The sequence below is a fragment of the Salvelinus sp. IW2-2015 genome, linkage group LG21, assembly GCF_002910315.2.
Source record: "Salvelinus sp. IW2-2015 linkage group LG21, ASM291031v2, whole genome shotgun sequence".
In the NCBI taxonomy this organism is placed as follows: Eukaryota; Metazoa; Chordata; class Actinopteri; order Salmoniformes; family Salmonidae; genus Salvelinus; species Salvelinus sp. IW2-2015.
Window position 1 is genome coordinate 5,971,184 of NC_036861.1, and position 24,430 is coordinate 5,995,613.

A 24,430-nucleotide genomic window follows, 5' to 3' on the forward strand; every position below is an offset into this window, starting at 1 on the left:
TGGGGCACAAACCTCTCCAGGCTTTTGAGCTGTGCAGGACRAAAATGAAGACGAAGACGAGCTAACTTGTCAAAAATAAACTTGCATCTAACATTGTCACAATTGAGTTCGGGATATTGTTACCTAAAGCAATCTTACTGGAAGCAGGCACTCATTTTTAGGCGACTCATTTTAAGTTTGTCTCCACAGATCATATTCTGAGATCAATTCAAAAGTGTTTATTTACGCCCACATTTCCTGGAAAAGGAATCCCTAGGCTGTGTTCAGTAGGCACATAGTGGAAAAAAACTTTCGGAAACAGAGTGAAATGGAGAGGTACTATCTGAACTTATCCAATAAGAAATACTTGTTTTTGTTTTCTATTGCAAAACGTTTTTGCTACTGTATGTCCGAATGCACACAGCCCTGCTTTGTTCAGCAGTGCAACATAATAATAGCACGGCCTCTAATCCTAATTCCCTCCCTATCCCTTCCTCTTGGCCCTAACCCTTCAATGTTTGCCTATCTGGAAGGTGGAAGCATTACGATGAAGCTATATCACTACACTGCTCAAACCTTTCCAGATCTGTAAACATTGGAGAATTAAGGCTGGAGTTAAATCCCGTCCTGTGAACTTTTATTAATGGTCAAGTGCCACGATCTTATTAGCATTTGTTACCAGACTCGCAGGCAGCATGTGGCAAATGTTTACCAGCTTTAAGAACAAGACACTGCAATAACCTTCCATGGTAACAGTGTATGTTTCGACTGTGATGACAAACTGGGAAAGTATCAATGCAAATTACTAAAGCCATTTTTCGATTTTGTATCTGACACTGTGTAATACATTACATTTACATTTAAGTCATTTAGCAGACGCTCTTATCCAGAGCGACTTACCCGACAGTACATATCATAATACCACTAATCCGTCTGCCTTTAGTTTGTGAATCACTTCAACTTAAGGACAGTCCCTCTGATGAAAGAAACAATATGATTAAATGAGAAAAAAATATGTTTCAGGAATGTGTTGTTGGCGGCCATCTCCTTCCTTCCCTGAGCTCGGCTTGGCTGTCGCCCCATGTTGATTCAATGGTTTATGTAACAGCAATTGTTTCCCTCTACTGCCAGGATTTGGCATGTTGCAACTTGACTAAAATCTTGCACTGTTTGCCAACAGGAGATTGGAGGACGCACCCACACGCATGTACACACACACACACACACGCATACACACGCATGCACACACACACAGAGACAAATGAGGACATTCTTTAATGACGGCTGCAAATCCATCATCCAAACAAAGAGAGCAAAGGGGTAAATGGAAGTTAAGTGGTTCCCCACTTTACAGATCAAATACAATGCATCTTCATAACCTGCAGATGGCACATAAACTGTTCATATACTGTGTTATTGGCGTAACAAAATAGGACTACATGTAGTGTAAGATCTTCGGTGCCAGTAAGGAATTTCACTAGAACTGTTTTCATACAAATTRCTCTGAACTTGAAAAGGGACTGCAATCAATTTGAATGAATTCCAATTGGAATGAATCCTGAATTGACTGAATGACAATCTGTGATGGCTATCTTTTTCCTCAATATCTGTTCATAAACTAGCATCGGTAGTACTCCAGAGGGAAATCTGCCTGCTGGGATTGCTCATTCAAACTGGGGCCCCTGCAATGCTGAGTACTGTAGCCTTAGTACTGAGTTTGTATAACTGCACTGCAGTTCGCTTATAAGAATCAACCTCTGGTCAAAAACTGTTTGGCAGATCCATTCCTATATACTTCAACTTACATTAGTCAGGGAGTGATGGAATCTTTGTATGTAGGATTAAAATGATGCTGGACACTTCCATAACGAATCAGGGTATTTGTGGTTTACTATAGCGTGCCCTAATCCTAATAAACACGCCCCAGTTAAGTTGCGTGGGCTTACTCTTACCACGGCAGTAGTTGAGCTCGTCCAACACGAACCCCGCGGCACACTGCATGGTGCCCTGGCTTTGGAAGGAGCTCTGGATGACCCGTCGGACAGGTAGAGCAGGGGCGGGTGCCAGAGGACGCTGTTCCTCCACCAGAGGGGCCACGGTGGGCTCGTCATCACCATTACTGACGATGATCTGGGCATTCTGGGGCAGGCAGAAGTAGCCTCCGAAATGGTTGATGCACCTCATGCCGCCCTTGCAGGCGTCGGGCACCGTGGTACACTCGTTGATGTCTGAAAAAGGGAGGACCGCATTCAGAGACAGACCTGGGTTCATATAGTAAGCCACGGTTTGTTTTCTTTCAACTACTTAAGCTGCGCTTGATTGAGCTTGTCTGGCACAATGAAATCAGTGGAATAGCCCCAAAAGTGCAAATCCCACCCACCTGTCACTCCAGGTTCGAAAAAAACAAATAGTATTTGAACACAGGTCTGGTCGGAGTGTAACACCACCAAGTCAGCATGAGTATACCAGGAAAACCACCACCTCCACCATCAAAATGCTTGGTATACACATACTGTATCGGTGTCTGCTAGAACTGATCGTTTCTCTTCTATAGTGCTATTCAATTAATCTACTAATCAATCTATTCATTAAGTCAGAAACGTACAAGGACATTTCACAAAGTGTTGATAAGCACCTCTTACCTTTGCATTCTTGTCGTTCCATGTCAAATGTATAGCCATCGGTGCACTGTGAATAGAAAATAAGGGAGGATAAGTATCTGGTACTCAATTGATTGGTTTGTTGATTGATTGAGGGATTGATTGATTAATTGATCTACAAAATACGGATCACATATCTCTGAAGCTTTACAGTCTACATCTCATTAAAGATGTAGTCTTATTCTCCTTTGTTATGCCACTTTGAGCCTATATATGAGGAAATCAGACAGACAGCAATTAAGGAGTCAGCCTGAAGAACACCCGTGTCTCCCTAATTCACCCAAAAACAATGTGTTTAGTCTGTCGCCATCCAGGGAGGAATGTCTGCTCTCCTCGCTTGCTCTCGTCTGAGTCATGGGACTTGCCACTGTGTGTGCACAGGCATATGTCGTCTCCAGTCTCCATGAGTCCAGACTCATGTTATTACCTCCATAATTCATCAGCTCCAACAACAACAACTTCAACTCAGTCATTTGTTGAGAAGGAGACATCCTCCACTGGAGACATGCCAATGCTATCCCACCCCATCAGTGTCCATTCCAAGCCCTCTGTTAATTTTCATTAACGTTCACTTGGTACATGAGTCAGGGTTGGGGTCAACTCACATTTCAATCCAGGAAGTGAATTAACATTTTACTTCATGAAATGCAAATTGTCCATTTGTTTACAATGACGATTTTCATTTCCTGAACTAAAACATGTAATTGACCCCATCCTTGACTTGAATGAAATCCCACTTTGAAAAGCRTATATCGTCCTTCAGTATTGGCTCTTGCTTGTGCTGCCCCTTACAAAAATAMGTTTGTGGCTAATTTGCTGCAAACTAAATATTGTGCGCCAAAATTTTGCAAATGTTGGCCACTAGTGGTGAATCTGCAGCAAACCTTAGGCAACAATAATATTTATTGCCACTAGTGGCAAACAGTTCGCCAGAGTTTTTTCCTGACAAACAATTCTCTCAAGATTCTATTTTAATCTGTGGCAAACTTGTGGCAACAATATTTATTAGTGGCACTAGTGTCAAACCAAAAGTAGTTCCAAGACCAGTAAGCATTGATGACCAGTCAGTGGGAGACGACAAATCTATTGGAAATGCAAACCAAGTGATCTACCTACCGAAGTTGTACAGTGAGTGTCTAACTTATCAATTAAACATCCTAAGAAACTTAATTAAATCATGCTAGCTAATTGATGCCTGTTTAGCAGTTTTATGGGATAGACTGAAACACATGTTGTTGCAAACTGTCAGTGCCACTGACTGGCTAGACCTCAGCTAGTGGCTAGCGCTTAGCTAGATAGCTATCATATTTTTGCACAATTAATGTGGTAGCTAGCTAGCTAACTAATGATTTGCCTAAACACATTTTTAGGTAAAGACTTGCTGTCTTGTAATAACAACAGTCAATATGCTAGCCAGCTAGCGTCACTGTTCAGTACCATGTTAGCTGGCACAACAGCTAAGTTAAAGTAGCAACAAGCAATATGAGCTGACTTGACCAGCTCATATGACCAGCTCAATATGAGCTGACTTGATAAGAGCAAAACTGAACTTTTGCAGATGGATCCCCTGCCCCTACCCGCCGTGTCGGAAGAGGCTACATTGGGAAGAGGATGCATCAACACCCTGGAAATATGTTTGTGGTGTCACATGTGCTCCCTGTCCGGCCTCTAGGTCACCAGGCTGCTCGTTATGGCACACACCTGTCACTCACCTGGATTATGACACTCACCTGGACTCCATCACCTCCTTGATTACCTGCCCTATATATGTCACTCCCTTTGATTCCTTCCCCAGGTGTCATTGTTTCTGTTTCAATGACTGCGCGTTGTTCGTGTTTTGTATTATGGTTCGTTTATTGATTAAATTACTCACTCCCTGAACTTGCTTCCCGACTCTCAGCGTACAGAATGACGCCTCACCAAAGGGAAGCATCAGGGATTGCAACATTTTTTTTGGAGGTGATGTCGGGTCCGGGTATTAGAACCGGAGCTACCTGGGAGGCCTCAACCGGTTTGTCAGATTCCCATGCCTCGGCGGGTTCGACGGTTTCCCCTGCCTCGGCGGGTTCGACGGCTTCCCCTGCCTAGGCGGGATCGACAGGCTCCCGTGCCTCGACCGAGGCAACCGGGGAGAGGTCTCAGCCGGCTCATCAGGCTCTCCCGCCTCAGCCGGTTCATCAGGTTTCTGCGCCTCAGTGGAGGCGACCGGTCCGCTCCTAATCCCCGGGATCATCCCTGTAGTTGGCGTCCTGCGGCTGGAGCTGAACGCGCCGGGGAGGGAGTACTGTCACGTATGCTCTCTCTCTGGGCCTCTAGGTTGCCATGCTCCTGCGCCTCAGCTGGATCGACAGGTTCCAGCGCCTTAGCATTGGTGACCGGTTTGCTCCTGATCCCCGTGATCATCATCTTGGTCTGCGTCCTGCAGTTTGAGCCGTGCGTCGGGGAGTACTGTCACATGTGCTCCCTCTCCGGCCTCTAGGTTACCAGGCTGCTCGTTATGGCGCACACCTGTCACCATCGTTACGCTCATTATGACACTCACCTGGACTCCATCACCTCCTTGATTACCTGCCCTATACATGTCACACCCTTTGGTTCCTTCCCCAGGCGTCATTGTGTCTGTTTCAGTATCATGTCTGTGCGTTGTTCATGTTTCTTGTTTTGTTTATTGATTAAATTACTCAGTCCCTGAACTCGCTTCCCGACTCTCAGCRCACATAATTACATGTGGTGCATTCACTCATAACACTTGTTTGTGATAAATGAGTGTAATGTAATCTTCAAGCTTGATAAGGTAAGCAAATGCATACATGTAGTATTCTCAGAAATGTAGCCTGCTATACATTTTAGCTTTGCAAACATTTGCTCTTTAAACCGCTAGCTCATSTTGATCATGTGTTGTTCCTTCTCTTTCTAGAAGCAAACAGTTGCCAAGCAGAAACACAGATTGATTAGTTTGAATCAATTGTGTTGCCGCTTGGCTGGAGAAATATCTCATATACTGTGGCTCTCTAGGAACAGTTGGTCACACATTTAGATTTAATAGTCCTGAGTCGCAGTTTATGCTAGCAATCTTTTGTTTGTTTGTATAGCATTTCCACAAGGTAGAATCATTGTTTTCTTGTTGAAAATATATAGCATGCCAGTTTCAGTAAGAAGCATAGCAACATCAAGGCAACTTTGTAACAGCTGAACTCAGTAATTGTTTTCAGTATCTTAATGTTTTGTGTTTTCTGATTGTGTCAGTGCATGCAGTCATTAAGCATTGTAGAAGAACAAAGTTCACTCAAAGGTAATAGTTCTGAACTATTTAAAAAAAATTAAAATGTTGTTTCTTTTAACTTCCATTGGTTGAAAGCTAATTTCTTATCACTTATCACTTAGCTCATGAACATTTGGTAGTTAAACATCCTAAGGTTAAAATCCCCATAGTGTTCACATTTCTCTCATGTTGTCACGGACGTCGTAAGAAGTAGACCAAAGCGCAGCGTGGTGAGCGTACATATTCCTTTTATTAGGTGATAACGCTGACAAAACAATAAACAATCCAAAACAACTGTGAAGCTTAAGGCTATGTGCCACAAACAAAGTTAACTTCCCACACTGAAAGGAGGGAAAAGGGCTACCTAAGTATGGTTCCCAATCAGAGACAACGATAGACAGCTGTCCCTGATTGAGAACCATACCCGGCCAAAACATAGAAATACAAAATCATYGAAAACAAAAACATACAATGTCCACCCCAAATCACACCCTGACCAAACCAAATAGAGACATAAAAAGGCTCTCTAAGGTCAGGGCGTGACACGTGGGAAATATTCAGTCTTTGCTCTTTTTTTCCTTAGCATGCTGATAATCATTTCAAGTTGTACTGGATTAATTTTTTATCTGTTATTAAGACATTTAATATATGTAGTTTAGTATATTTAGKACATTAAGTATGTTTAAATGAATTTGCTTCTCACAGAGAAGCTAAACTAAAAGCTATGTGTGATTTGGTTTATGTAGATAAGACATTTAATCAGTGTTGAGGAAGCTACTCTGAAAATATAGTTTTCCAAGCTACCAATTACTTCACGCTGGAAGAAGTTAAACTACCTTTAACAAAAATGTGTTTACTTAACTATATCTGAGAATTAGACGTTCATCCAAGTTGTTGCAAACGTCACATTTTGATGTTTTTAATGTTAAGTTTAGGCATTAACTCCGAAATCTTAAGTTTAGGCATTAACTCTCAATGTTTAAAGGAAAAAGGTMAAGTTTGGGTTAGGCTTAAAACAAACATCTCAAAAACAACTTTCTATCATTGGATTTGAACTTGCAACCTTCGGGTATCTGTCACGGCCGTCAAAAGGAAGAGACCAAGGCGCAGCGTGGTATGCGTACATTCTTCTTATTTCTAAGAATGAACACTGAACAAAACTAACAAAATAACAAAACGAACCGTGAAGCTATACAAATGAGTGCTGAACAGGCAACTACACATAGACAAGAACCCACAAATACCCAAGGGAAAATGGCTACCTAAATATGGTCCCCAATCAGAGACAACGATAAACAGCTGCCTCTGATTGGGAACCATATCAGCATAGACATATATATACCAAGACCTACAAAACCCCTAGACAAGGCAAAACTAGCATACCCACCCTAGTCACACCCTGACCTAACCAAAAATAATAAAGATAACATAGACAACTAAGGTCAGGGCGTGACTGTACCCCCCCCTCCCCCCCCCAAAGGTGCGGACTCTCGACCGCAAACCTGAACTTATAGGGGAGGGTCCGGGTGGGCATCTACCCTCGGTGGCGGCTCGGGTTCTGGACGCCGCCCCCCCTCTTTACACTGATCCCTCCGCCTTTGTAGATCCGGACCGTGGATCATCGCTAGAGGCTCTGGACTGCGGTTCATCGCCGGAGGCCCCGGATCGGGGACCCTCGCTGGAGACCGCGAGCTGGGGACCGTCGCTGGAGACCCCGGGCTGGGGACCTTCGCTGCAGACCCCGGGCTGGGGACCGTCGCTGGAGACCCCGGGCTGGGGACCATCGCTGGAGACCCCTGGCTGGGGACCTTTGTTGGAGACTCCGGGCTGGGGACCTTTGTTGGAGACCCCGGACTGGGGATCGCCGCTGGAGGCTCCGGACTGTGGCCCGTCGTAGGAGGTTTCAAACTGTGGCCCGTCGTTGGAGGTTCCGGACTGTGGCCCGTCGTTGGAGGTTCCAGACTGTTGCTCTGGACTGGGTACTGTCGCCRGAAGCTCTGGACTGGGTACTGTCGCCGGAAGCTCTGGACTATGGAAGCGCACTGGAGGCCTGATGCGTGGTGCCGGAACTGGTTGTACCGGGCTGAGGACACGCACCTCAGGGCAAGTGCGGGGAAGAGGCACAGGCCGTACTGGACTGTGGAAGCGCACTGGAGGCCTATGCGTGGTGCCGGCACTGGTGGTACCGGGCTGGGGACACGCACCTCAGGGCGAGTGCGGGGAGGAGGCACAGGATACACTGGCCGTGGAGACGCATTGGAGATCTGGAATGTAGAGCTGGCTCAATACGTCCTGGCTGGATGCCCATTCTAGCCCGGCAAATGCGAGGAGCTGGAATAGAGCGCACCGGGCTATGAATGCGAACTGGAGACACCGTGCGCATTTCTGCATAACACGGTGCCTGACCAGTCACACACTCCCCACGGTAAGCACGCAGGAGTTGGCTCATGTTTCCAACCTGACTCAGCCAATCTCCTCGTGTTCCCCCCCAAAAAATTTATTGGGCTGGCTCTCGTGCTTGCCTTGTTTGTATTTCTCCTCATAATATCGCCCTTCCGCTTTTTACTGCCTCTATTTCTTCTTTCCGACGGCGATACTCCCCCGCGTGCGTCCAGGGTCCTGCTCCATCCAGTATCTCCTCCCAGGTCCATTTCTCCATAAAACACTGCTCCTCCTTTTCACGCTGCTTGGTCCTTTTGTGGTGGGTTCTTCTGTCACGGCCGTCAAAAGGAGGACCAAGGCGCAGCGTGGTATGCGTACATTCTTCTTATTTCTAAGAATGAACACTGAACAAAACTAACAAAATAACAAAACGAACCGTGAAGCTATACAAATGAGTGCTGAACAGGCAACTACACATAGACAAGAACCCACAAATACCCAAGGGAAAATGGCTACCTAAATATGGTCCCCAATTAATGACAACGATAAACAGCTGCCTCTGATTGGGAACCATATCAGGCCACCATAGACATATAGATACATTGACCTACAAAACCCCTAGATATACAAAAACCCTAGACAAGACAAAACTAGCATACCCACCCTAGTCACACCCTGACCTAACCAAAAATAATAAAGAACACATAGATAACTAAGGTCAGGGCACCCACATCTGCCATCCCTGTCCACAATGCCCTTGCACAGCATTTCCCAAACTCGGTCCCCGGGTGCACGTTTTGGCTCTTGCCCTAACACTACACAGCTGATTTAAATGATCAAAGCTTGTTCATTAGATCATTATTTGACTCGGCTGTGTAGTGCTAGGGCAATAAACAAAACGTGCACCCCTTGGAGTCCCGAGGACCAAATTTGGGAACTTCTTGTCGCACGTGGTGGGGRTGAGCAGGTCAGCTGTTCGTTCACCCACCCACACACGCTCGCAATTACCAATAACCCATCTGCAACCGCCCGACTAAGTGATAAAGTGAAAATCTGGAGGCCCGCAACCGACCCTAACCCTAGGAAATAGAAAGCTGTGAAAACGACCCAACATATTTCTGATAAGATTTCAGTTCGGCTTGGATGCATATTTTATGTGGTTGAAATACTATCAGCTTTAATGATGCTGATAAAGATAGCACCTCTACAGACAGTATCTTTTTTTCAAAAAAATTCAAATTTTAATTTTACCTTTATTTATTTATTTTTATATATATTTTTGTATTAACACCCCATTTTTGTCCCAAATTTCGTGGTATCCAATTGGTAGTAGTTACAGTCTTGTCTCATCGCTGCAACACCCGTACGGACTCAGGAGAGGCGAAGGTCGAGAGCCATGCGTCCTCCAAAACACAACCCAACCAAGCTGCACTGCTTCTTGACACAATGACCATCCAACCCGGAAGCAAGCCGCAAAAATGTGTTGGAGGAAACACYGTACACCTGGCGACCTGGTCAGCGTGCACTGCGCCCGGCCCGCCACAGGAGTCGCTAGTGCGCGATGAGACAAGGATATCCCTGCCGGCCAAACTATGCCCTAACCCGGACGACACTGGGCCAATTGTGCGCCGCCCCATGGGCCTCCCGGTCGCAGCCGGCTGGACTTGAACCCAGAATCTCTAGTGGCACAGCCTTAGACCACTGTGCCACTCGGGAGGCCCCTTACCTTAATTTAACTAGGCAAGTCAGTTAAGAACAAATTCTTATTTACAATGGCGGCCTACACCGGCCAAACCTGGATGACGCTGGGCCAATTGTTAGCTGCCCTATGGAACTCCCAATCATGGCTGGTTGTGATACAGCCTGAATCTAACTGCGCATTCACATTCTCTCAAGATGCTGAAAGAAAGAAATAATATTTCTCCACTCCGGTTCCTGAGTAAAAAATTTGCCTACAGTTGGTGTATCATTTCACTGGAAAAAATCCTTAATTCTGCAGGAATTAATATTAAGGTTATAGACCTACAGTCAGATTTAATTTATTCCATCCAGTAGGCTACAGTAGGCTATTGTTTTCTCTTTATTCAACCTGATCCCCACCCGCCCTTCATCCACACAATATTGCATGACCCTAAACCTGCCTTCACCGCAATATAACTGCGGGGACTGCGTGTTATGAGTCAGCCCACGCATCACTGGCGCATGGTGCTCAAGTTCGGAATGGCTGTTAGTCAAAACCCATACAGAGCTGTGAAGTGGAGACCCTGAGATCTGAYGTCATGTATAGCATGTTCAAATAAWATTTTATTGTTCACGTACACATGGTTAGCAGATGTTATTGCGAGTGAAGTGAAATGCTTATGCTTCTAAATCCAACAGTAYAGCAGTATCTAACAGGTAATATCTAGCAATTCCACAACAACCCTAATATCTAACAAATTCCACAACAAAACCTAATAACACAATCTAGTAAAGGAATGGGATAAGAATATATAAGTACAAAATATATGGATGAGCAGTGACAGAGCGGGAAGATTCAATAAATAGTAAAGAATAGATAGTGAAGAATACAGTATACATTATATACATATGAGATGAGCAATGCGAGATATGTAAACATTCTTAAAGTGGCATTATTAAAGTGACTAGTGTTCCATTTATTAAAGTGGCCAATGATATCAAGTCTGTAAGTAGGCAACCGCCTCTCTGTGCTAGTGGTGGCTGTTTGACAATCTAATGGCCTTGAGATTGAAAAACAGCTTCTATCTCTCTGTCCCAGAATTGCGACTCCACTTTGTCTCTATATTGACAGTTTGCTTGTTTGATTGCCTTACGGAGGGAATAACTATTCGGCCATATTTCCAGTCGCCTTGCCATGATTAAATGCGGTGGTACATGCTCTCAATTTTGCGCAAATGCTGCCATCAATTCACAGTTTCTGGTTAGGGAAGGTTTTAATAGACACAGTGGGTACAACATCTCCTATACACTTCCTTATAAACTCGCTCACCGAGTCAGCATAYACGTCAATGTTATTATCTGAGGCTACCGGGAACATATCCCAGTCCACGTGATCAAAGCACGTGATCAAAGCATCTTGAAGCTTGGAATCCGATTGGGCAGACCAGGGTYGGATAGACCTAAGCACGGGCACGTCCTGTTTTAGTTTCTGCCKATAGGAGGGGAGCAACAAGATGGAGTCATGGTTAGATTTGCCAAAAAGAGGGCGGGGGAGGGCCTTCTATGCATCGCAGAAGTTAGAGTAGCAATATTCGAGCGTGTTACTCTCTAGTGTACAGCAATCGATATGCTGATAGAATTTAGGTAGCCTTTTTCTCAAATTAGCTTTGTTAAAATCCACAGCTACAATAAATGCACCCTCAGGATATATTGTTTCCAGTTTGCATAAAGTCCAGTGAACTTGATGGCCTTCTTGGTATCCGCTTGCGGGGGGATGTACACGGCTGTGACGGATAACCAAGGAGAGTTCTCTTGGGAGATAATACGGTCGACATTTGATTGTGAGGAATTCTAGGTCAAGTGAATAAAAGGACTTGAGTTCCTGTATGTTGTTACAATTACACCATAAGTCGTTAATCATGAAACATACGAAACAAATTAGAAGGACATTCAATTGAAGACTAACTAGACAACCTATAACAAAAAAAACWAATAAGTTATATTGGTATAGTCAAATAGATATGGAGTGTTTGGAAATGTGTGCGGTAACACTGGAAGAAGTGCATGATCCTATTGCCAGCATACGCAACTACTGTAATATAGAAAACAATAGCCACTATTTACCCCAAATCGCCCTTCTTCTTACCAGAGAGATGTTTATTCCTGTCAGCGTGATGCACTGAAAATCCCGTTGGCTGTATGGACTGCGACGGCATGTTCCCAGCTAGCCATGTTTCCGTAAAACAGAGTATGTTACAATCCCTGATATCTCTTTGGAAAGCAASTCTTGCCCTGATTTCGTCAACTTTGTTAACTAGGGACTGGACATTAGCGAGTAATATACTCGGAAGCGGTGGGTGGTGTGCGCGCATCCGAAGCCTCACTAGAAGACCGCTCCGGCGCCCTCTCCTCTGGCAGCAATGTTTTGGGTCGGGCTCTGGAATCAGTTCAAATGCCCTGGGAGGTGCAGACAAAGGATCCGCTTTGGGAAAGTTGTATTCCTGGTCGTAGTGCTGGTTGTGCTGGTAAGTTGACGTGTCTCTGATATCCAATAGTTCTTCCCGGTTGTATGTAATAACACTTAASGTTTTCTGGGCTAACAATGTAAGAAATAATACATTTAAAAARAATACTGCASAGTTTCCTAAGGACTAGAAGCGAAGCTGCCATCTCTATCGGCGCCATCTGTGGCTGTACAGTAATGTTGAAAAGTTACTRTACAGCCACTGTGTTCAAATTTACACTCTTGTCAGTGTCCAAATATGCCATTTCCAACCCGTATACAAGTACGAGTGTAAAGGGCTACCTAAAGTTACTTTGAAAAAGTAGTTCACTACATTTATACTACCTCGTGAAAAAAATTATCATAATGTAAATCTGAAATGTCATAGACTACAAATTGCAAGAACAGATCACGTTGGAGTCATATCTTAACAGAATGTTTAATTTAGTCTATAAAACACAAAAACTATGTTTCAAGTGAGAATTGGGCAGGTTTGATGCCCAAAAAATAAAATAAATGATTGCCTACTTCACCCATAATTTATAACATTTTTGCAAACAAAGTATTGTGTAGTTCCAGTAGTTAGCTGCACCACTACCTGGCAAAAAGTTATTAACTACCTAGATTTGAATTTATCTCAACTACCACCAAGCTACTGGAAAATGTAGTTAAATTACAAGTTGAACTATGCTGAACAAAAAGATAAATGTAACATGTAAAGTGTTGGTCCCATGTTTCATGAGCTGAAATAAAAGATCCCAGAAATGTTCCATGTGCACAAAAACGTATTTMTCTCAAATTKTTCACAAATTTCTTTACATCCCTGTTAGTGAGCATTTCTCCTTTGCAAGATAATTAATCCACCTGACAGGCGTGGCATATCAAGAAGCTGATTAAGCACGATCATTACACAGGTGCACCTTGTGCTGAGGAGAATAAAAGGCCACTAAAATGTGCAGTTTTTCCACACAACACAATGCCACAGATTTTGTTTTGAGGAAGCATGCAATTGGCATGCTGACTGCAGGAATGTCCACCAGAGCTATTGCCAGAAAATGTTATGGTAATTTCTCTACCATAAGCCGTTTTAGAGAATTTGGCAGTTCATCCAATCGGCATCACAATCGCAGACCACGTGTAACCACACCAGSCCAGGACCTCCACACCAGCCCAGGACCGACTTCTTAACCTGCGGGATCGTCTGAGACCAGCCACCTAGACAGCTGATGAAACTGTCGGTTTGCACAACAGAAGAATTTCTGCACAAACTGTCAGAATCCGTCTCAGGGAAGCTCATCTTCCTGCTCCTCGTCCTCACCAGGATCTTGACCTGACTGCAGTTCGGTGTCATAACCAACTTCAGTGGGCAAATGCTCACCTTCGATGGCCACCGGCATGCTGGAGAAGTGTGCTCTTCACGGCTGAATCCCGGTATCAACTGTACCAGGCAGATGGCGTCATATGGGCGAGCGGTTTGCTGATGTCAACATTGTGAACAGAATGCCCCATGGTGGCAGTGGGGTTATGGTATGGGCAGGAATAAGCTACGGACAACAAACACAATTGCATTTTATCGATGGCAATTTGAATGCACAGAGATACTGTGATGAGATCCCGAGGCCCATTGTTGTGCCATTCATACSCTGCCATCACGTCATGTTTCAGAATGATATTGCAAGGATCTGTACACAATTCTTGAAAGTTGAAAATGGCCCAGTTCTTCCATGGCCTGCAAACTCACCAGACATGTCACCCACCCATTGAGCATGTTTGGGATGCTCTCAAATAAAATMAAATCTATTGGTCACATACACATATTTAGCAGATGTTATTGAGGGTGTTTGTGCTTCTGTTCCTAGCTCCAACAGTGCAGTAGTATCTAACACTTCACAACAATACACAAATCTAAAAGTAAAAGAATGGAATGAAGAAATACATTAATATTAGGACGATCAATGTCGGAGTGGCTCTGGATCGATGTGTATGACAGCGTGTTCCAGTTCCCGCCAATATCCAGCAACTTTGCACAGCCATTGAAGTGGAGTGGGAGAACATTCAACAGGCCACAATCAACATGAAGATGTGTCGCACTGCATGAGGCAAATGGTGGTCACACCAGATACTGACTGGTTTTCTGATCCATGTCCCTACCTTTTTTTAAGGTGTCTGTGACCAACATAATCATATCTGTAGTCCCAGTCATGTGAAATCCATAGATTAGGGCCTAATGAATTTATTTAAACTGACTGATTTCCTTACATGAACTGTAGCTCAGTAAAATCGTTGAAATTGTTACATGTTGCGTTTATATTTTTGTTCAGTGTACATGTAGTTCACTACTCCCTAACACTGCATTAAATGTTGTTAATACAGAAAGTAACCAAAAATCGGAACTAATTTGTATAGTCATATGTTGCAGGAAACAATAGATGTTCGCTACAAGCTTTCTAGAATTGTTTTCCAGAAGTTCACAAGTCACTGCAAATTTGACGCCAGTTTGCCACAAAACTGAAAATTTGAGCTTGGCACAAACTTGCGGAAAATTTACCAAAGAGTTGCCACAACTGTTGAACAGAAGCCTGTTTTCTTCGGTAAGAAGCTGCGTCTTTTAGTGCCATTTTTTTTTGCAGCATGCACTGCAGTGTATGCATGTGGAGGTTGCGAGAGTGGCACTTGCCGTGTATRAGATGGGTTCCTCAGCCTCCTGCGAGACGGCCATGTTGACGACAACACTCAAGCACAAGTAAATCCGTAGCATTGTGACGTCCCTGCGACATTGAGAAAAAGATTGAGTGAGAAAATGWGTTTTTCAAGTAAGTRTCCTTGTGAACATGTTGAGTCTCAGAATGTTCCAAAAAATGTCTGTATACATTGGCAAAATGGTTGCAGAATACATCTAATTTGGTCCAGTTTTCTTTATGTTTCCCACATGGTAGTCAACAACCTTCCTGTGACATTCCCATGGCCAGTACTCACTCACTCCAGTTTTCTAACACGTGCTGAGGAAGGCACTAAGTTGAGATCTGTGTCAGCATGATTCTCAAATTCATAGCTCTGTCCGTTTTATGTTATATTATCATGAAATGATATAAGATATGATTATATGCTGATTATAACATTATATGGTGCATACATTATAATTGGCATTACTATTTGAAAATTGGCATTATGACCTGTATAGCAAAAAACGTCCTTAATGAAGAATTCAGCACATTCTATTACTATTTAACTATTTCCCTAAGCTGGATAGAGCAACAYCCCCTTTGCACGATGTTCCTTCATTGAAAACAGTAAATGCTTGAAAAATCATGTTCAATTTCCAGGGCATGACCTGTGGCAAACTTACAGTACTACCACAATGCCTAACGCTCAAGGAGCTGATGCTGGCATATCGATATTGCGTATCCAGTGTCTGAAAAAGTAGGTACTGTATCTTTTAAGGTTGTCCCAAATAGTGGGTCAGCTGGGACGCAGACACTAGTAAATCATACAACTATGACTCTGCCATTCTCCTCCGTAATTACAACAGTGAACTTGACTACAGAATAATTGGCTACCAGTGTGTGTGTGTGTGTGTGTGTGTGCGTGCGTGTGCTTGCATGCGTGCAGAGTGAAAACCAATTGTAAAGCGTCTTTATTGCACCATCAGTTGGTGTATGTTGTTAAGAAAAATAATTACATCAGGAGAGTAATTGTTAGGCAAGTACAAACATCTCCATTGGGAGCACAGCCTGGTCTCATAGACTAGATGTAACATAGTAAAAGTAAATCCTGGACACCCAATTTAGTATGATATGTTCCATTTGGTATGGTTACATAAGACAGAAGGTTACTTAAGGGAAAATCAWAAGGAGGGAGGGTGGTTGCTTGGGTGTATAACAATGTGAACATCTAGCAACCAAAAAGGTTGCATGTTTGAATCTCATCGAAGACAACTTTAGCATTTTTGCTAATTACTTACTAYTTTTTTASCTAATTGGCAACAACTTGGCATGTTAGCTAATCCTTCCCCTAACCCTGGACATCCACAAATTAAGACATACCATAAGATAGCTAAATGGAGTCACACAAATTTACGTACAGAATTATACGAAATGCTCTGAGACTAGGTTGCAGCATTCACTTTTTTATTGGCAAAGGTTCAAATCCCCCTCCAGCTACCTTCTGAATCACCCTATCAGTTTCATGTTTTCTCTGAAAGTACATCCCCATTCCGCGTTTAGCTCTTGTAAATAATGTAAGTACTTTAAAGTTTAATAAATCATTATATCCTATTGGTGTCGTATTTAGCGTTATCAACATAGCATATGTTAACACTAATCGCCCCACGTAGTAACGTTTGAGTTACAAGATAAACCACAGTTGGCTATCTAGTATCTAGCCTATCTGCCCAGGGACTACAGATGCAAACTTCCATACTGGCTAAATCTGGCACATTAAATGTTAGTTAATGTGCATTGTCCCTGACAAATAAATAAATTGGCTTAGAATAGCACTGTCAATTTCGACGTGGTGCGAATGTCTGATGCAGCGATTATAAACAAAACCAATTTCCGATTATAACAATGATGCAATATATACAAAAATCATATATTGGATTTATAATAAATGATTTAACGTCGCTTGAACAATGCGCATTCAATTCAACAGATCAAATGTAGATTAGTATCATAATGGCATGCAACCTAATTTGGAGTAGTGCAAAATGTAACGTTAGGCTATGCAATGTACGGTTTCATTTGCATTCGATAGGGTTGCAATTTACCTGTGAAATTACTTTTTAGTTGGGTGTGTATCAATATTCAATTGATTATTTTCCTCCGGAGGGTCCCGTCAGAAGTGATGGTGAATCTGAAGAAGCAACTTCTCCCTGAAATCAGTAAACGTATGTACAAATTACAAGGGTATCACAGGGTAACAAAAGGATCGGGAGGTGGTGCTATCTTTACAGGTTACATCCGCGTCAAAGGTTTTTGTCTCTTTAACATTGCAAAGTAATTTCTACTGTATCTAATAAAAAGCATTGCGCCCCCTCTACCGGAGATGTGAAAATATTGAGGCAGGTAAATGTAATAGGACAACTTGGCACTGCCAGTGTGCCAGAATGTTTTTGTTCCAATGTAAATTGTTAATGTAAACCCAGTTTGGAGGGTTCAGAGAGTGTAGCGTCAACTATATGAAGTCTAAGACCAGACAGAGGCAGCATACAGGAGCTCTATAAATCGTAACTTTAATCTTGACAGGCAACTACCATCTCAATTAGTTCAGATGACAGACAGGATTTTATAGTCACCGGTCAGGCATTACTAATCAATGATGAACATCCAATTTTCATCCTAACATTGACAACACAGGGAAAATCTCAGTTGGATACTCCTGATGTCCGCTCTCCTCATTTCCTTCTCAAAACCCCATTGGAGAAGGTCAGAGGGGACAATTGAGATTCTTCCGTTTTCACGCTTCCTCTGACAGCCTCTGCCTGTAAGATTTACATTGATTTAAATGAATGAAGTAACCCTTGATTTATAGGCCTAAGACTAGTGTTAGGTTTGAAGGAGACATGACCACAGATGTCATAGCAAACTGTATTCTTTTAATTATAACTTCAACTGAACAATACAGAACGTTGGGGGGCTTAACGTATCCCCAGGGTCAGAGACACCAACTAGAGATGTGACAACTATGGAATTTTGGGTCACAATTAATTGTCATGCAAATGAACACAGTTGTCAGTTTTGGTTAAAAAAAAAGAGCTTATGTATAAAATATATATTTTTAATTTGCTACAAAATACCTAATGATTGCAGCTTTTGGTGACTCCCCGTCTCAAAAACCATTGTAAAGTACTTCAGTAAAAATACTTTAAAGTACTAAAGTCATTTTTTGTGGTATCTGTACTTTACTTTTTAGATTTGACAACTTTTACTTTACATTCCTAAAGAAAAGAATGTACTTTATACTGCGTACATTTTCCCTGACATCCMAAAGTACCGGTTACATTTCGAATGGTTAGCAGAACAGGAAAATGGTCCAAATCACGCACGTATCAAGACAACATCCCTGGCCATCCTTGCTGACTCTGACCTGGCAGATGCACTAAACACACATGCTTCATTTGTAAATGATCTCCGAGTGTTGGAGTGTGGCCCTGGCTATCTGTAAATGTACCAAAAAAATAACAATAAAATGGTGCTGTATGGTTTGCTTAATATAAGGAATTTTAAATAGTTTATACTTTTTATACTTATGTATATTTGAGAAATTACATTTACTTTTGATACTTAAGTATATTTAAAACCAAATTACTCAAGTAGTATTTTACTGGGTGACTTTCACTTGAGTCATTTTCTATGAAGGTACAGTATCTTTAYAGTCACTGACAATGACCAAAACGAAAAAGGTGGGAGTTCTAGGAGGGGTTCTGAAAGACACTCATGGGGGAGTCCACTGAAAGTTGACTAGCAACAACAACTGGGCCCTTAAAGACACCCACCATGAGCGCCCACTGAATATGCCCAAGAAGAGGCAAACAAAATAAAACCCACGGCAAACTTAAAGACAGGAGGCAAACCAAAAAGCGGAGCAAAATGAAAACAGGGAAGATCAGATAAAGGATTGGTTTTTAGAAATCAAAATAGGGAGCGCCAACTAAAGGTGTTAACCCTCCACATCTTTCAAGCCAACTGGAGCACTGGGCCAGCCGCTCTTAAAGATCACCTGTGCCAACATAGGTGAAACACCTTCTGACTAACGAGATGACAAGCCAGCAAAGGTGTAACACATACTGACTAACGAGGTGACACCACACGGTGCGCCCAACATGCTAATGTCCAACCTCGAAATATAAATGATAAAACCAAAGCCTGTAAGCTTGTAACAAACCACTGTCAAAAACAAATATTTATACATTACACAAGTATATGATAGTTGTGCTCGCTCTAACTGTAAAAAAAACTGTGTTAAAAGAGCAACAGCATCTGAGTACTTTTCATCATAGTCAAGTGTCCCGAACATCCAGCACGGTTGTGTGAGCTTCAAAAGACTAAATCCATCGAGTCCATGGAAGCGGGGACTCACCAGACAGAGCGAGAAAGAGAGAGGGTGGTGTTAGGGGACAATACAGCCATAGTCGCCAATTGTTTGGTTTGAAAGATAGATGCAACCACAGATGTCAGAGCTAACTGCACAATTTTAATCAGAACGTCAACTGAACATTAGAGAACATGGGGGTATTTGGTATTTTATTAGGATCACCATTAGTTGTTGCAAAAGTAGCAGCTTCTCTTCCTGGGGTCCACACAAAACATGAAACATTACATAGTATAGAACATTAATAAACAAGAACAGCTCCAGTGCGGAACTACATGAAACATTTTTAAAGGCACACGTAGCCTACATATTAATACATACACACAAACTATCTAGGTCAAATAGGGGAGAGGCGTTGTGCCGTGAGGTGTTGCTTTATCTGTTTTTTGAAACCAGGTTTGCTCTTTATTTGAGCAATATGAGATTCCATGCAATAATGGCTCTATATAATACTGTACGCTTTCTTGAATTTGTTCTAGATTTGGGGACTGTGAAGAGAACCCTGGTGGCGTGTGGTGTACGTGTCTGTGTTAAAGCTGTGTGTAAGTTGACTATGCAAACTATTTGGGATTTTCAAAACATTGTTTCTTATAAAAAGAAGTGATGCGGTCAGTCTCTCCTCAATTCTTAGCCAGGAGAGACTGGCATGCATGTACCAGACACTGTAACAACATCTTGCATGACTGTCCTACTGTATGTGCTGTACAGACATAGCCACTAGGCCTATAACCACAGACCTAAGGCCTAAGACTGACGGTCGAGATCCACTGATCCGCACTGAACAGGATARGGGTGAGGAAGCCATTAATTTTTAATGGAAGGAAGTGAAATGGGAGGGTAGGACCATTGGGCGATGTGAGCATGGGCGAGGGAGCGTGAACAAGGTGGGACCTAAGTTGGGGAAAGGAGTTGTTGTTGCCAATCTTCACATTGAGTTTATATAGGGCATAACATTATTATTATTATCCCCTTTTTCTCCCCAATTTCGTGGTATCCAATTGGTAGTAGTTACAGTCTTGTCTCATCGCTGCAAATCCCGTACGGACTCGGGAGAGGCGAAGGTCGAGAGCCATGCGTCCTCCAAAACACAACCCAACCAAGCCGCATTGCTTCTTGACACAATGCCCATCCAACCCGGAAGCCAGCTGCACCAATGTGTCAGAGGAAACACCATACTGGTCAGCGTGCACGGCCCACCACAGCTCTGTCACAGACGGCCTCGACCGGCCCACCACAGGAGTCGCTAGTGCACGATGAGACAAGGATATCCCTGCCGGCCAAACCCTCCCTAACCCGGATAACGCTGGGCCAATTGTGCACCGCCCCATGGGCCTCCCGGTCGAGGCCGTCTGTGACAGAGCCTGGGCTCGAACCCAGAATCTCTGGTGACACAGCTAGCACTGCGATGCAGTGCCTTAGACCACTGCGCCACCCGGGAGGCCCCTAGGGCATAACATATTTCAAACTTAACAAACACTAGAATATAAGGCATTTCACATTCAGGATTCATTTATATGCAAAGAGTTGGGGGAGAAACATCCGAAATCCCAACAGACAATCCAGGAGAGAGAGAGGGAGATGCAGGATGTGAGACAGGCTGTGGACTCACTGAAGCTAAGTGTTGGTGTCATCTATGTAAATTATTTACATATTCACATTTCCAAGCTGTCTGGGATCCAGGTAAAAGCTGAGTGAATGGGCTGGTTGAAACGGACCCCCTCCTCTGTGTGTGTGTGTGTCCTTACAGCACTCTGCACTTGCAGCAGTGGAAGACAGTGAGAGGATCTTCACTGAGCTCATGCACTCCATTGAGATAAGGCGCTCTGATGTGAAGGAGCTGATCAGAGCCCAGGAAAGGTCTGAAGTGAGTTGAGTTGAAAGAGCAACTGGAGCAGGAGTTTGCTGACGTGAGGAGGAGAGATGCTGACATGGAGCAGCTCTCAAACGCAGAAGATCAAATCCATTTCCTCCAGGTGACATCCATAAATTAGGTGCCCCCCAAAAATAATGTCTATCTTTGACTAGACTTATTTCTCAGTGGAATGAGCTTGATCTAAAGTAAAGTTTGTCTTTCACAATATATTCTACCCATTTGCCTCTCTGTAGAGTTTCCAGTCTCTTGGTGTCTCTACTGGATCTGAGGCCTGTCTATCCATAGATCTCCTTACATTTTTTGGGAAGAAACGGAAAGATCGGCTACAGGACAAGCATTTTTACATTTTAGTCATTTAGCAGACACTCTTTTCCAAAACAGCTATGGTTAAGTGCCTTGCTCAAGTGCATATCAACAGATTTTTCACCTAGTTGGCTCGGGGATTCGAACCAATTACTGGCCCAACTCTCTTAACCACTAGGCTACCTGTCGCYCTACAGTGCCTAGTGAAGGTCTATACACCCAGTGAAAGTCTACACATCCCTTGCAGTCTTCTGATTTTGCTGCCTTAACATTACATTTAAAAAGGGATTAAACTGGATTCYGCCSCACAGATCTAAAAAACCYACTCCACATTTTCAAAGTGAAAGAAAATGTCTAAATTAAAAATGTTAAAAAATAAATAAATWAAGATGTCTTGTAAGCCTTCACACCCCAGAGTTAATACTTGGCGGAAGCACCTTTGGCAGCCATTACAGCTGTGAATCATTTCGAATATGATTCTACCAACTTTGCACAACTTACATGCTGACCACACTGCTCGCGTCGCGTGCGCGAGCATTGCAAGATAAATGTACACATACATGTTATTCAATCATTGCACCCATACTGCTCGCGCGCATCAATAAAGTCTGGGACTTATTTCCATTGTGGTCCTCTTGASACAAGATGGCTAGACAAGATCAAACACAGTATGGCAGTGAAATAATAAAACAAAAACATAAAAGAAGAACATCTATCTCATCATTCCAGTTACATCATAGGGGTTATTCATATGGGCACAGAGGACATCAAACATATTTTTACTTTMTTTTTAAGCTGTCCAGAGAGGACATTGTTTTTATAGGCAGAGGCAACTCATTCCATTCTGAGGCTCCAGTATACAAAGTACCTTTCCCAGCATTACTCCTGAACCTGTATAAGCACACATCAGCAACACCTGATCTGGTGCTGTGATTGTGTGCATCCCTAACACGAGGAAAGTAATCACTTAAATAGCTGGGCGCAGGACCATAATACTCCTGTAAACCAAACCTAGTCTAATCTGGGACATCCTAGCCTCAACAGGCAGCCAGTTTAGTTCCTGAAAGCAGCTCCTGCCTATGTTAGTACGTGGACTCACCTTCAAAACTACCCCGATCAACTTATTCTGGGCTATCTGGAGCTTCCCCTTCATAAATTTAGATAAGCCCCCAAACCAGGAAGTACTAACACAGTCCAAATGGAATTGAATGAGGGCAGTAGTTAGCACTTTCATGGTCCTTATCAAGCAGCGTGGACTTTCTAGCCAAAAACGTAATCCTGGCATTAACCTTCCCTAGCACTTTATTGGCCATGCTCACACCTCCCAAGCTTCCATCAAGGGTACATCCCAAGTAGCTAACAGAGGTTTTAGTAGTCAGAACCTCACCCCCTAATTCCACTCTGATTTCAGACAACCTACACAATTTAGATGTGGATCCAAAAAGAATTGCTTCAGTTTTCCCTAAGTGCAGAGATAACGTATTATCTCCAAGCCATTTGCTAATGTTAGTAAGCTCTGTGCTAAGTATGCTCTCCAACATAGTTTTACTTTTGTGAGACACCAGAAGTGTAGAGTCCGCATAAAGAAAAAGATGGCAAGAACAAGCATCTTTCATATCATTAATATACAATAAAAACAACAGAGGCTCAAGCACGCTCCCCTGCGGAACGCCACAACTCATTGGTTTTGCCTGAGACAGTGAACCATTAACCGCTACKACTTGCTCCCTTCCTGATAAATAGGACTTTACCCAGCCTAGAGGGATACTGCTTAACCCCAGTGCCTCCAGTTTGGAGATTAGGAGACAGTGGTTAACTGTATCAAAGGCCTTTTGTAGGTCAAGCAGTACCATTCCACACAGATTTCCCTCATCAATCTTTCCTGATGAAGTCAGTCAAGTAAAGTAGACATGAATCAGTGGAGTATGTTTTTCTAAAACCCGACTGAAAATCATACATTAGACCCTGTTTGTTAACATATTCATACATTTGCTCATGTACAATTCTCTCCAGGATCTTTGATGTTACACAGAGGATAGATACAGGCTATAATTCCCAGGGTCAGACTTTATTCCCTTCTTATACAAAGGTATAACTTTAGCTTGTTTCATGTCCCTGGGAAAGGTGCCTTGTTCAAGAGAGAGATTAACAATATGGTAATACAAGGGCCAATTTGCTCAGCAGAATCTATTAGAAACCTTGCAGGAATATTATCCAGGCCTGTGGCTTTGGAGCATTTAAGCTCTGCCAGCATACTGACTATTTTGGCTGTTGCTACCTTTGCAAATGAAAAAGAGTTTGGCTGAACCCCTAACTCTACATAATACTTATTGACTTGGTTGTTTCCATACAAACCAGAACTGGTGGGCAGCTTGCTAACCAGCTTGCTGGCGACAGAAGTAAAAAAAATTGTTTGAATTCATTGGCAACCTCTGCCTTTTCATATACCATCTCCCCTTTGATGTTCAGTCCAATACTGTTTAGTTTGTTTTTGGTAGTACTACTACAGCCTAGTTCCTTAAATTATTTCCAAAGCTTTTTAGGGTCATTTTTGTTTTCAATTATTTTCTYAGCAAWGTAACCCCTCTTAGCTTCATCCRTCCTGCTCTGTGCTTMATTTCTGTGATGTTTATATAGGACAAAATCATGCTGCTCTTGAGAGTTCTTAMATTTMKTWAARGCCTTATTCCTTGCTTGGA

At 42.9% G+C, this 24,430-nt stretch overlaps 1 protein-coding gene across 1 annotated transcript in view; it reads right to left on the bottom strand.

Moving 5' to 3' along the window:
- LOC111982266 (EGF-containing fibulin-like extracellular matrix protein 1) overlaps nucleotides 1–17,433 on the bottom strand; it is a 28,241-nt gene extending 10,808 nt beyond the window's left edge. Inside the window, exons 1-4 of the mRNA XM_024013810.2 lie at nucleotides 17,232–17,433; nucleotides 15,144–15,234; nucleotides 2,622–2,667; nucleotides 1,932–2,207 (exon numbers count right to left, since the gene is read on the bottom strand). Of these exons, the coding sequence (XP_023869578.1) occupies nucleotides 1,932–2,207; nucleotides 2,622–2,667; nucleotides 15,144–15,224 (403 nt within the window). The 5' untranslated portion in view covers nucleotides 15,225–15,234; nucleotides 17,232–17,433. The remainder of the gene's footprint in view (nucleotides 1–1,931; nucleotides 2,208–2,621; nucleotides 2,668–15,143; nucleotides 15,235–17,231) is intronic.
- Nucleotides 17,434–24,430: the final 6,997 nt, after the last annotated feature.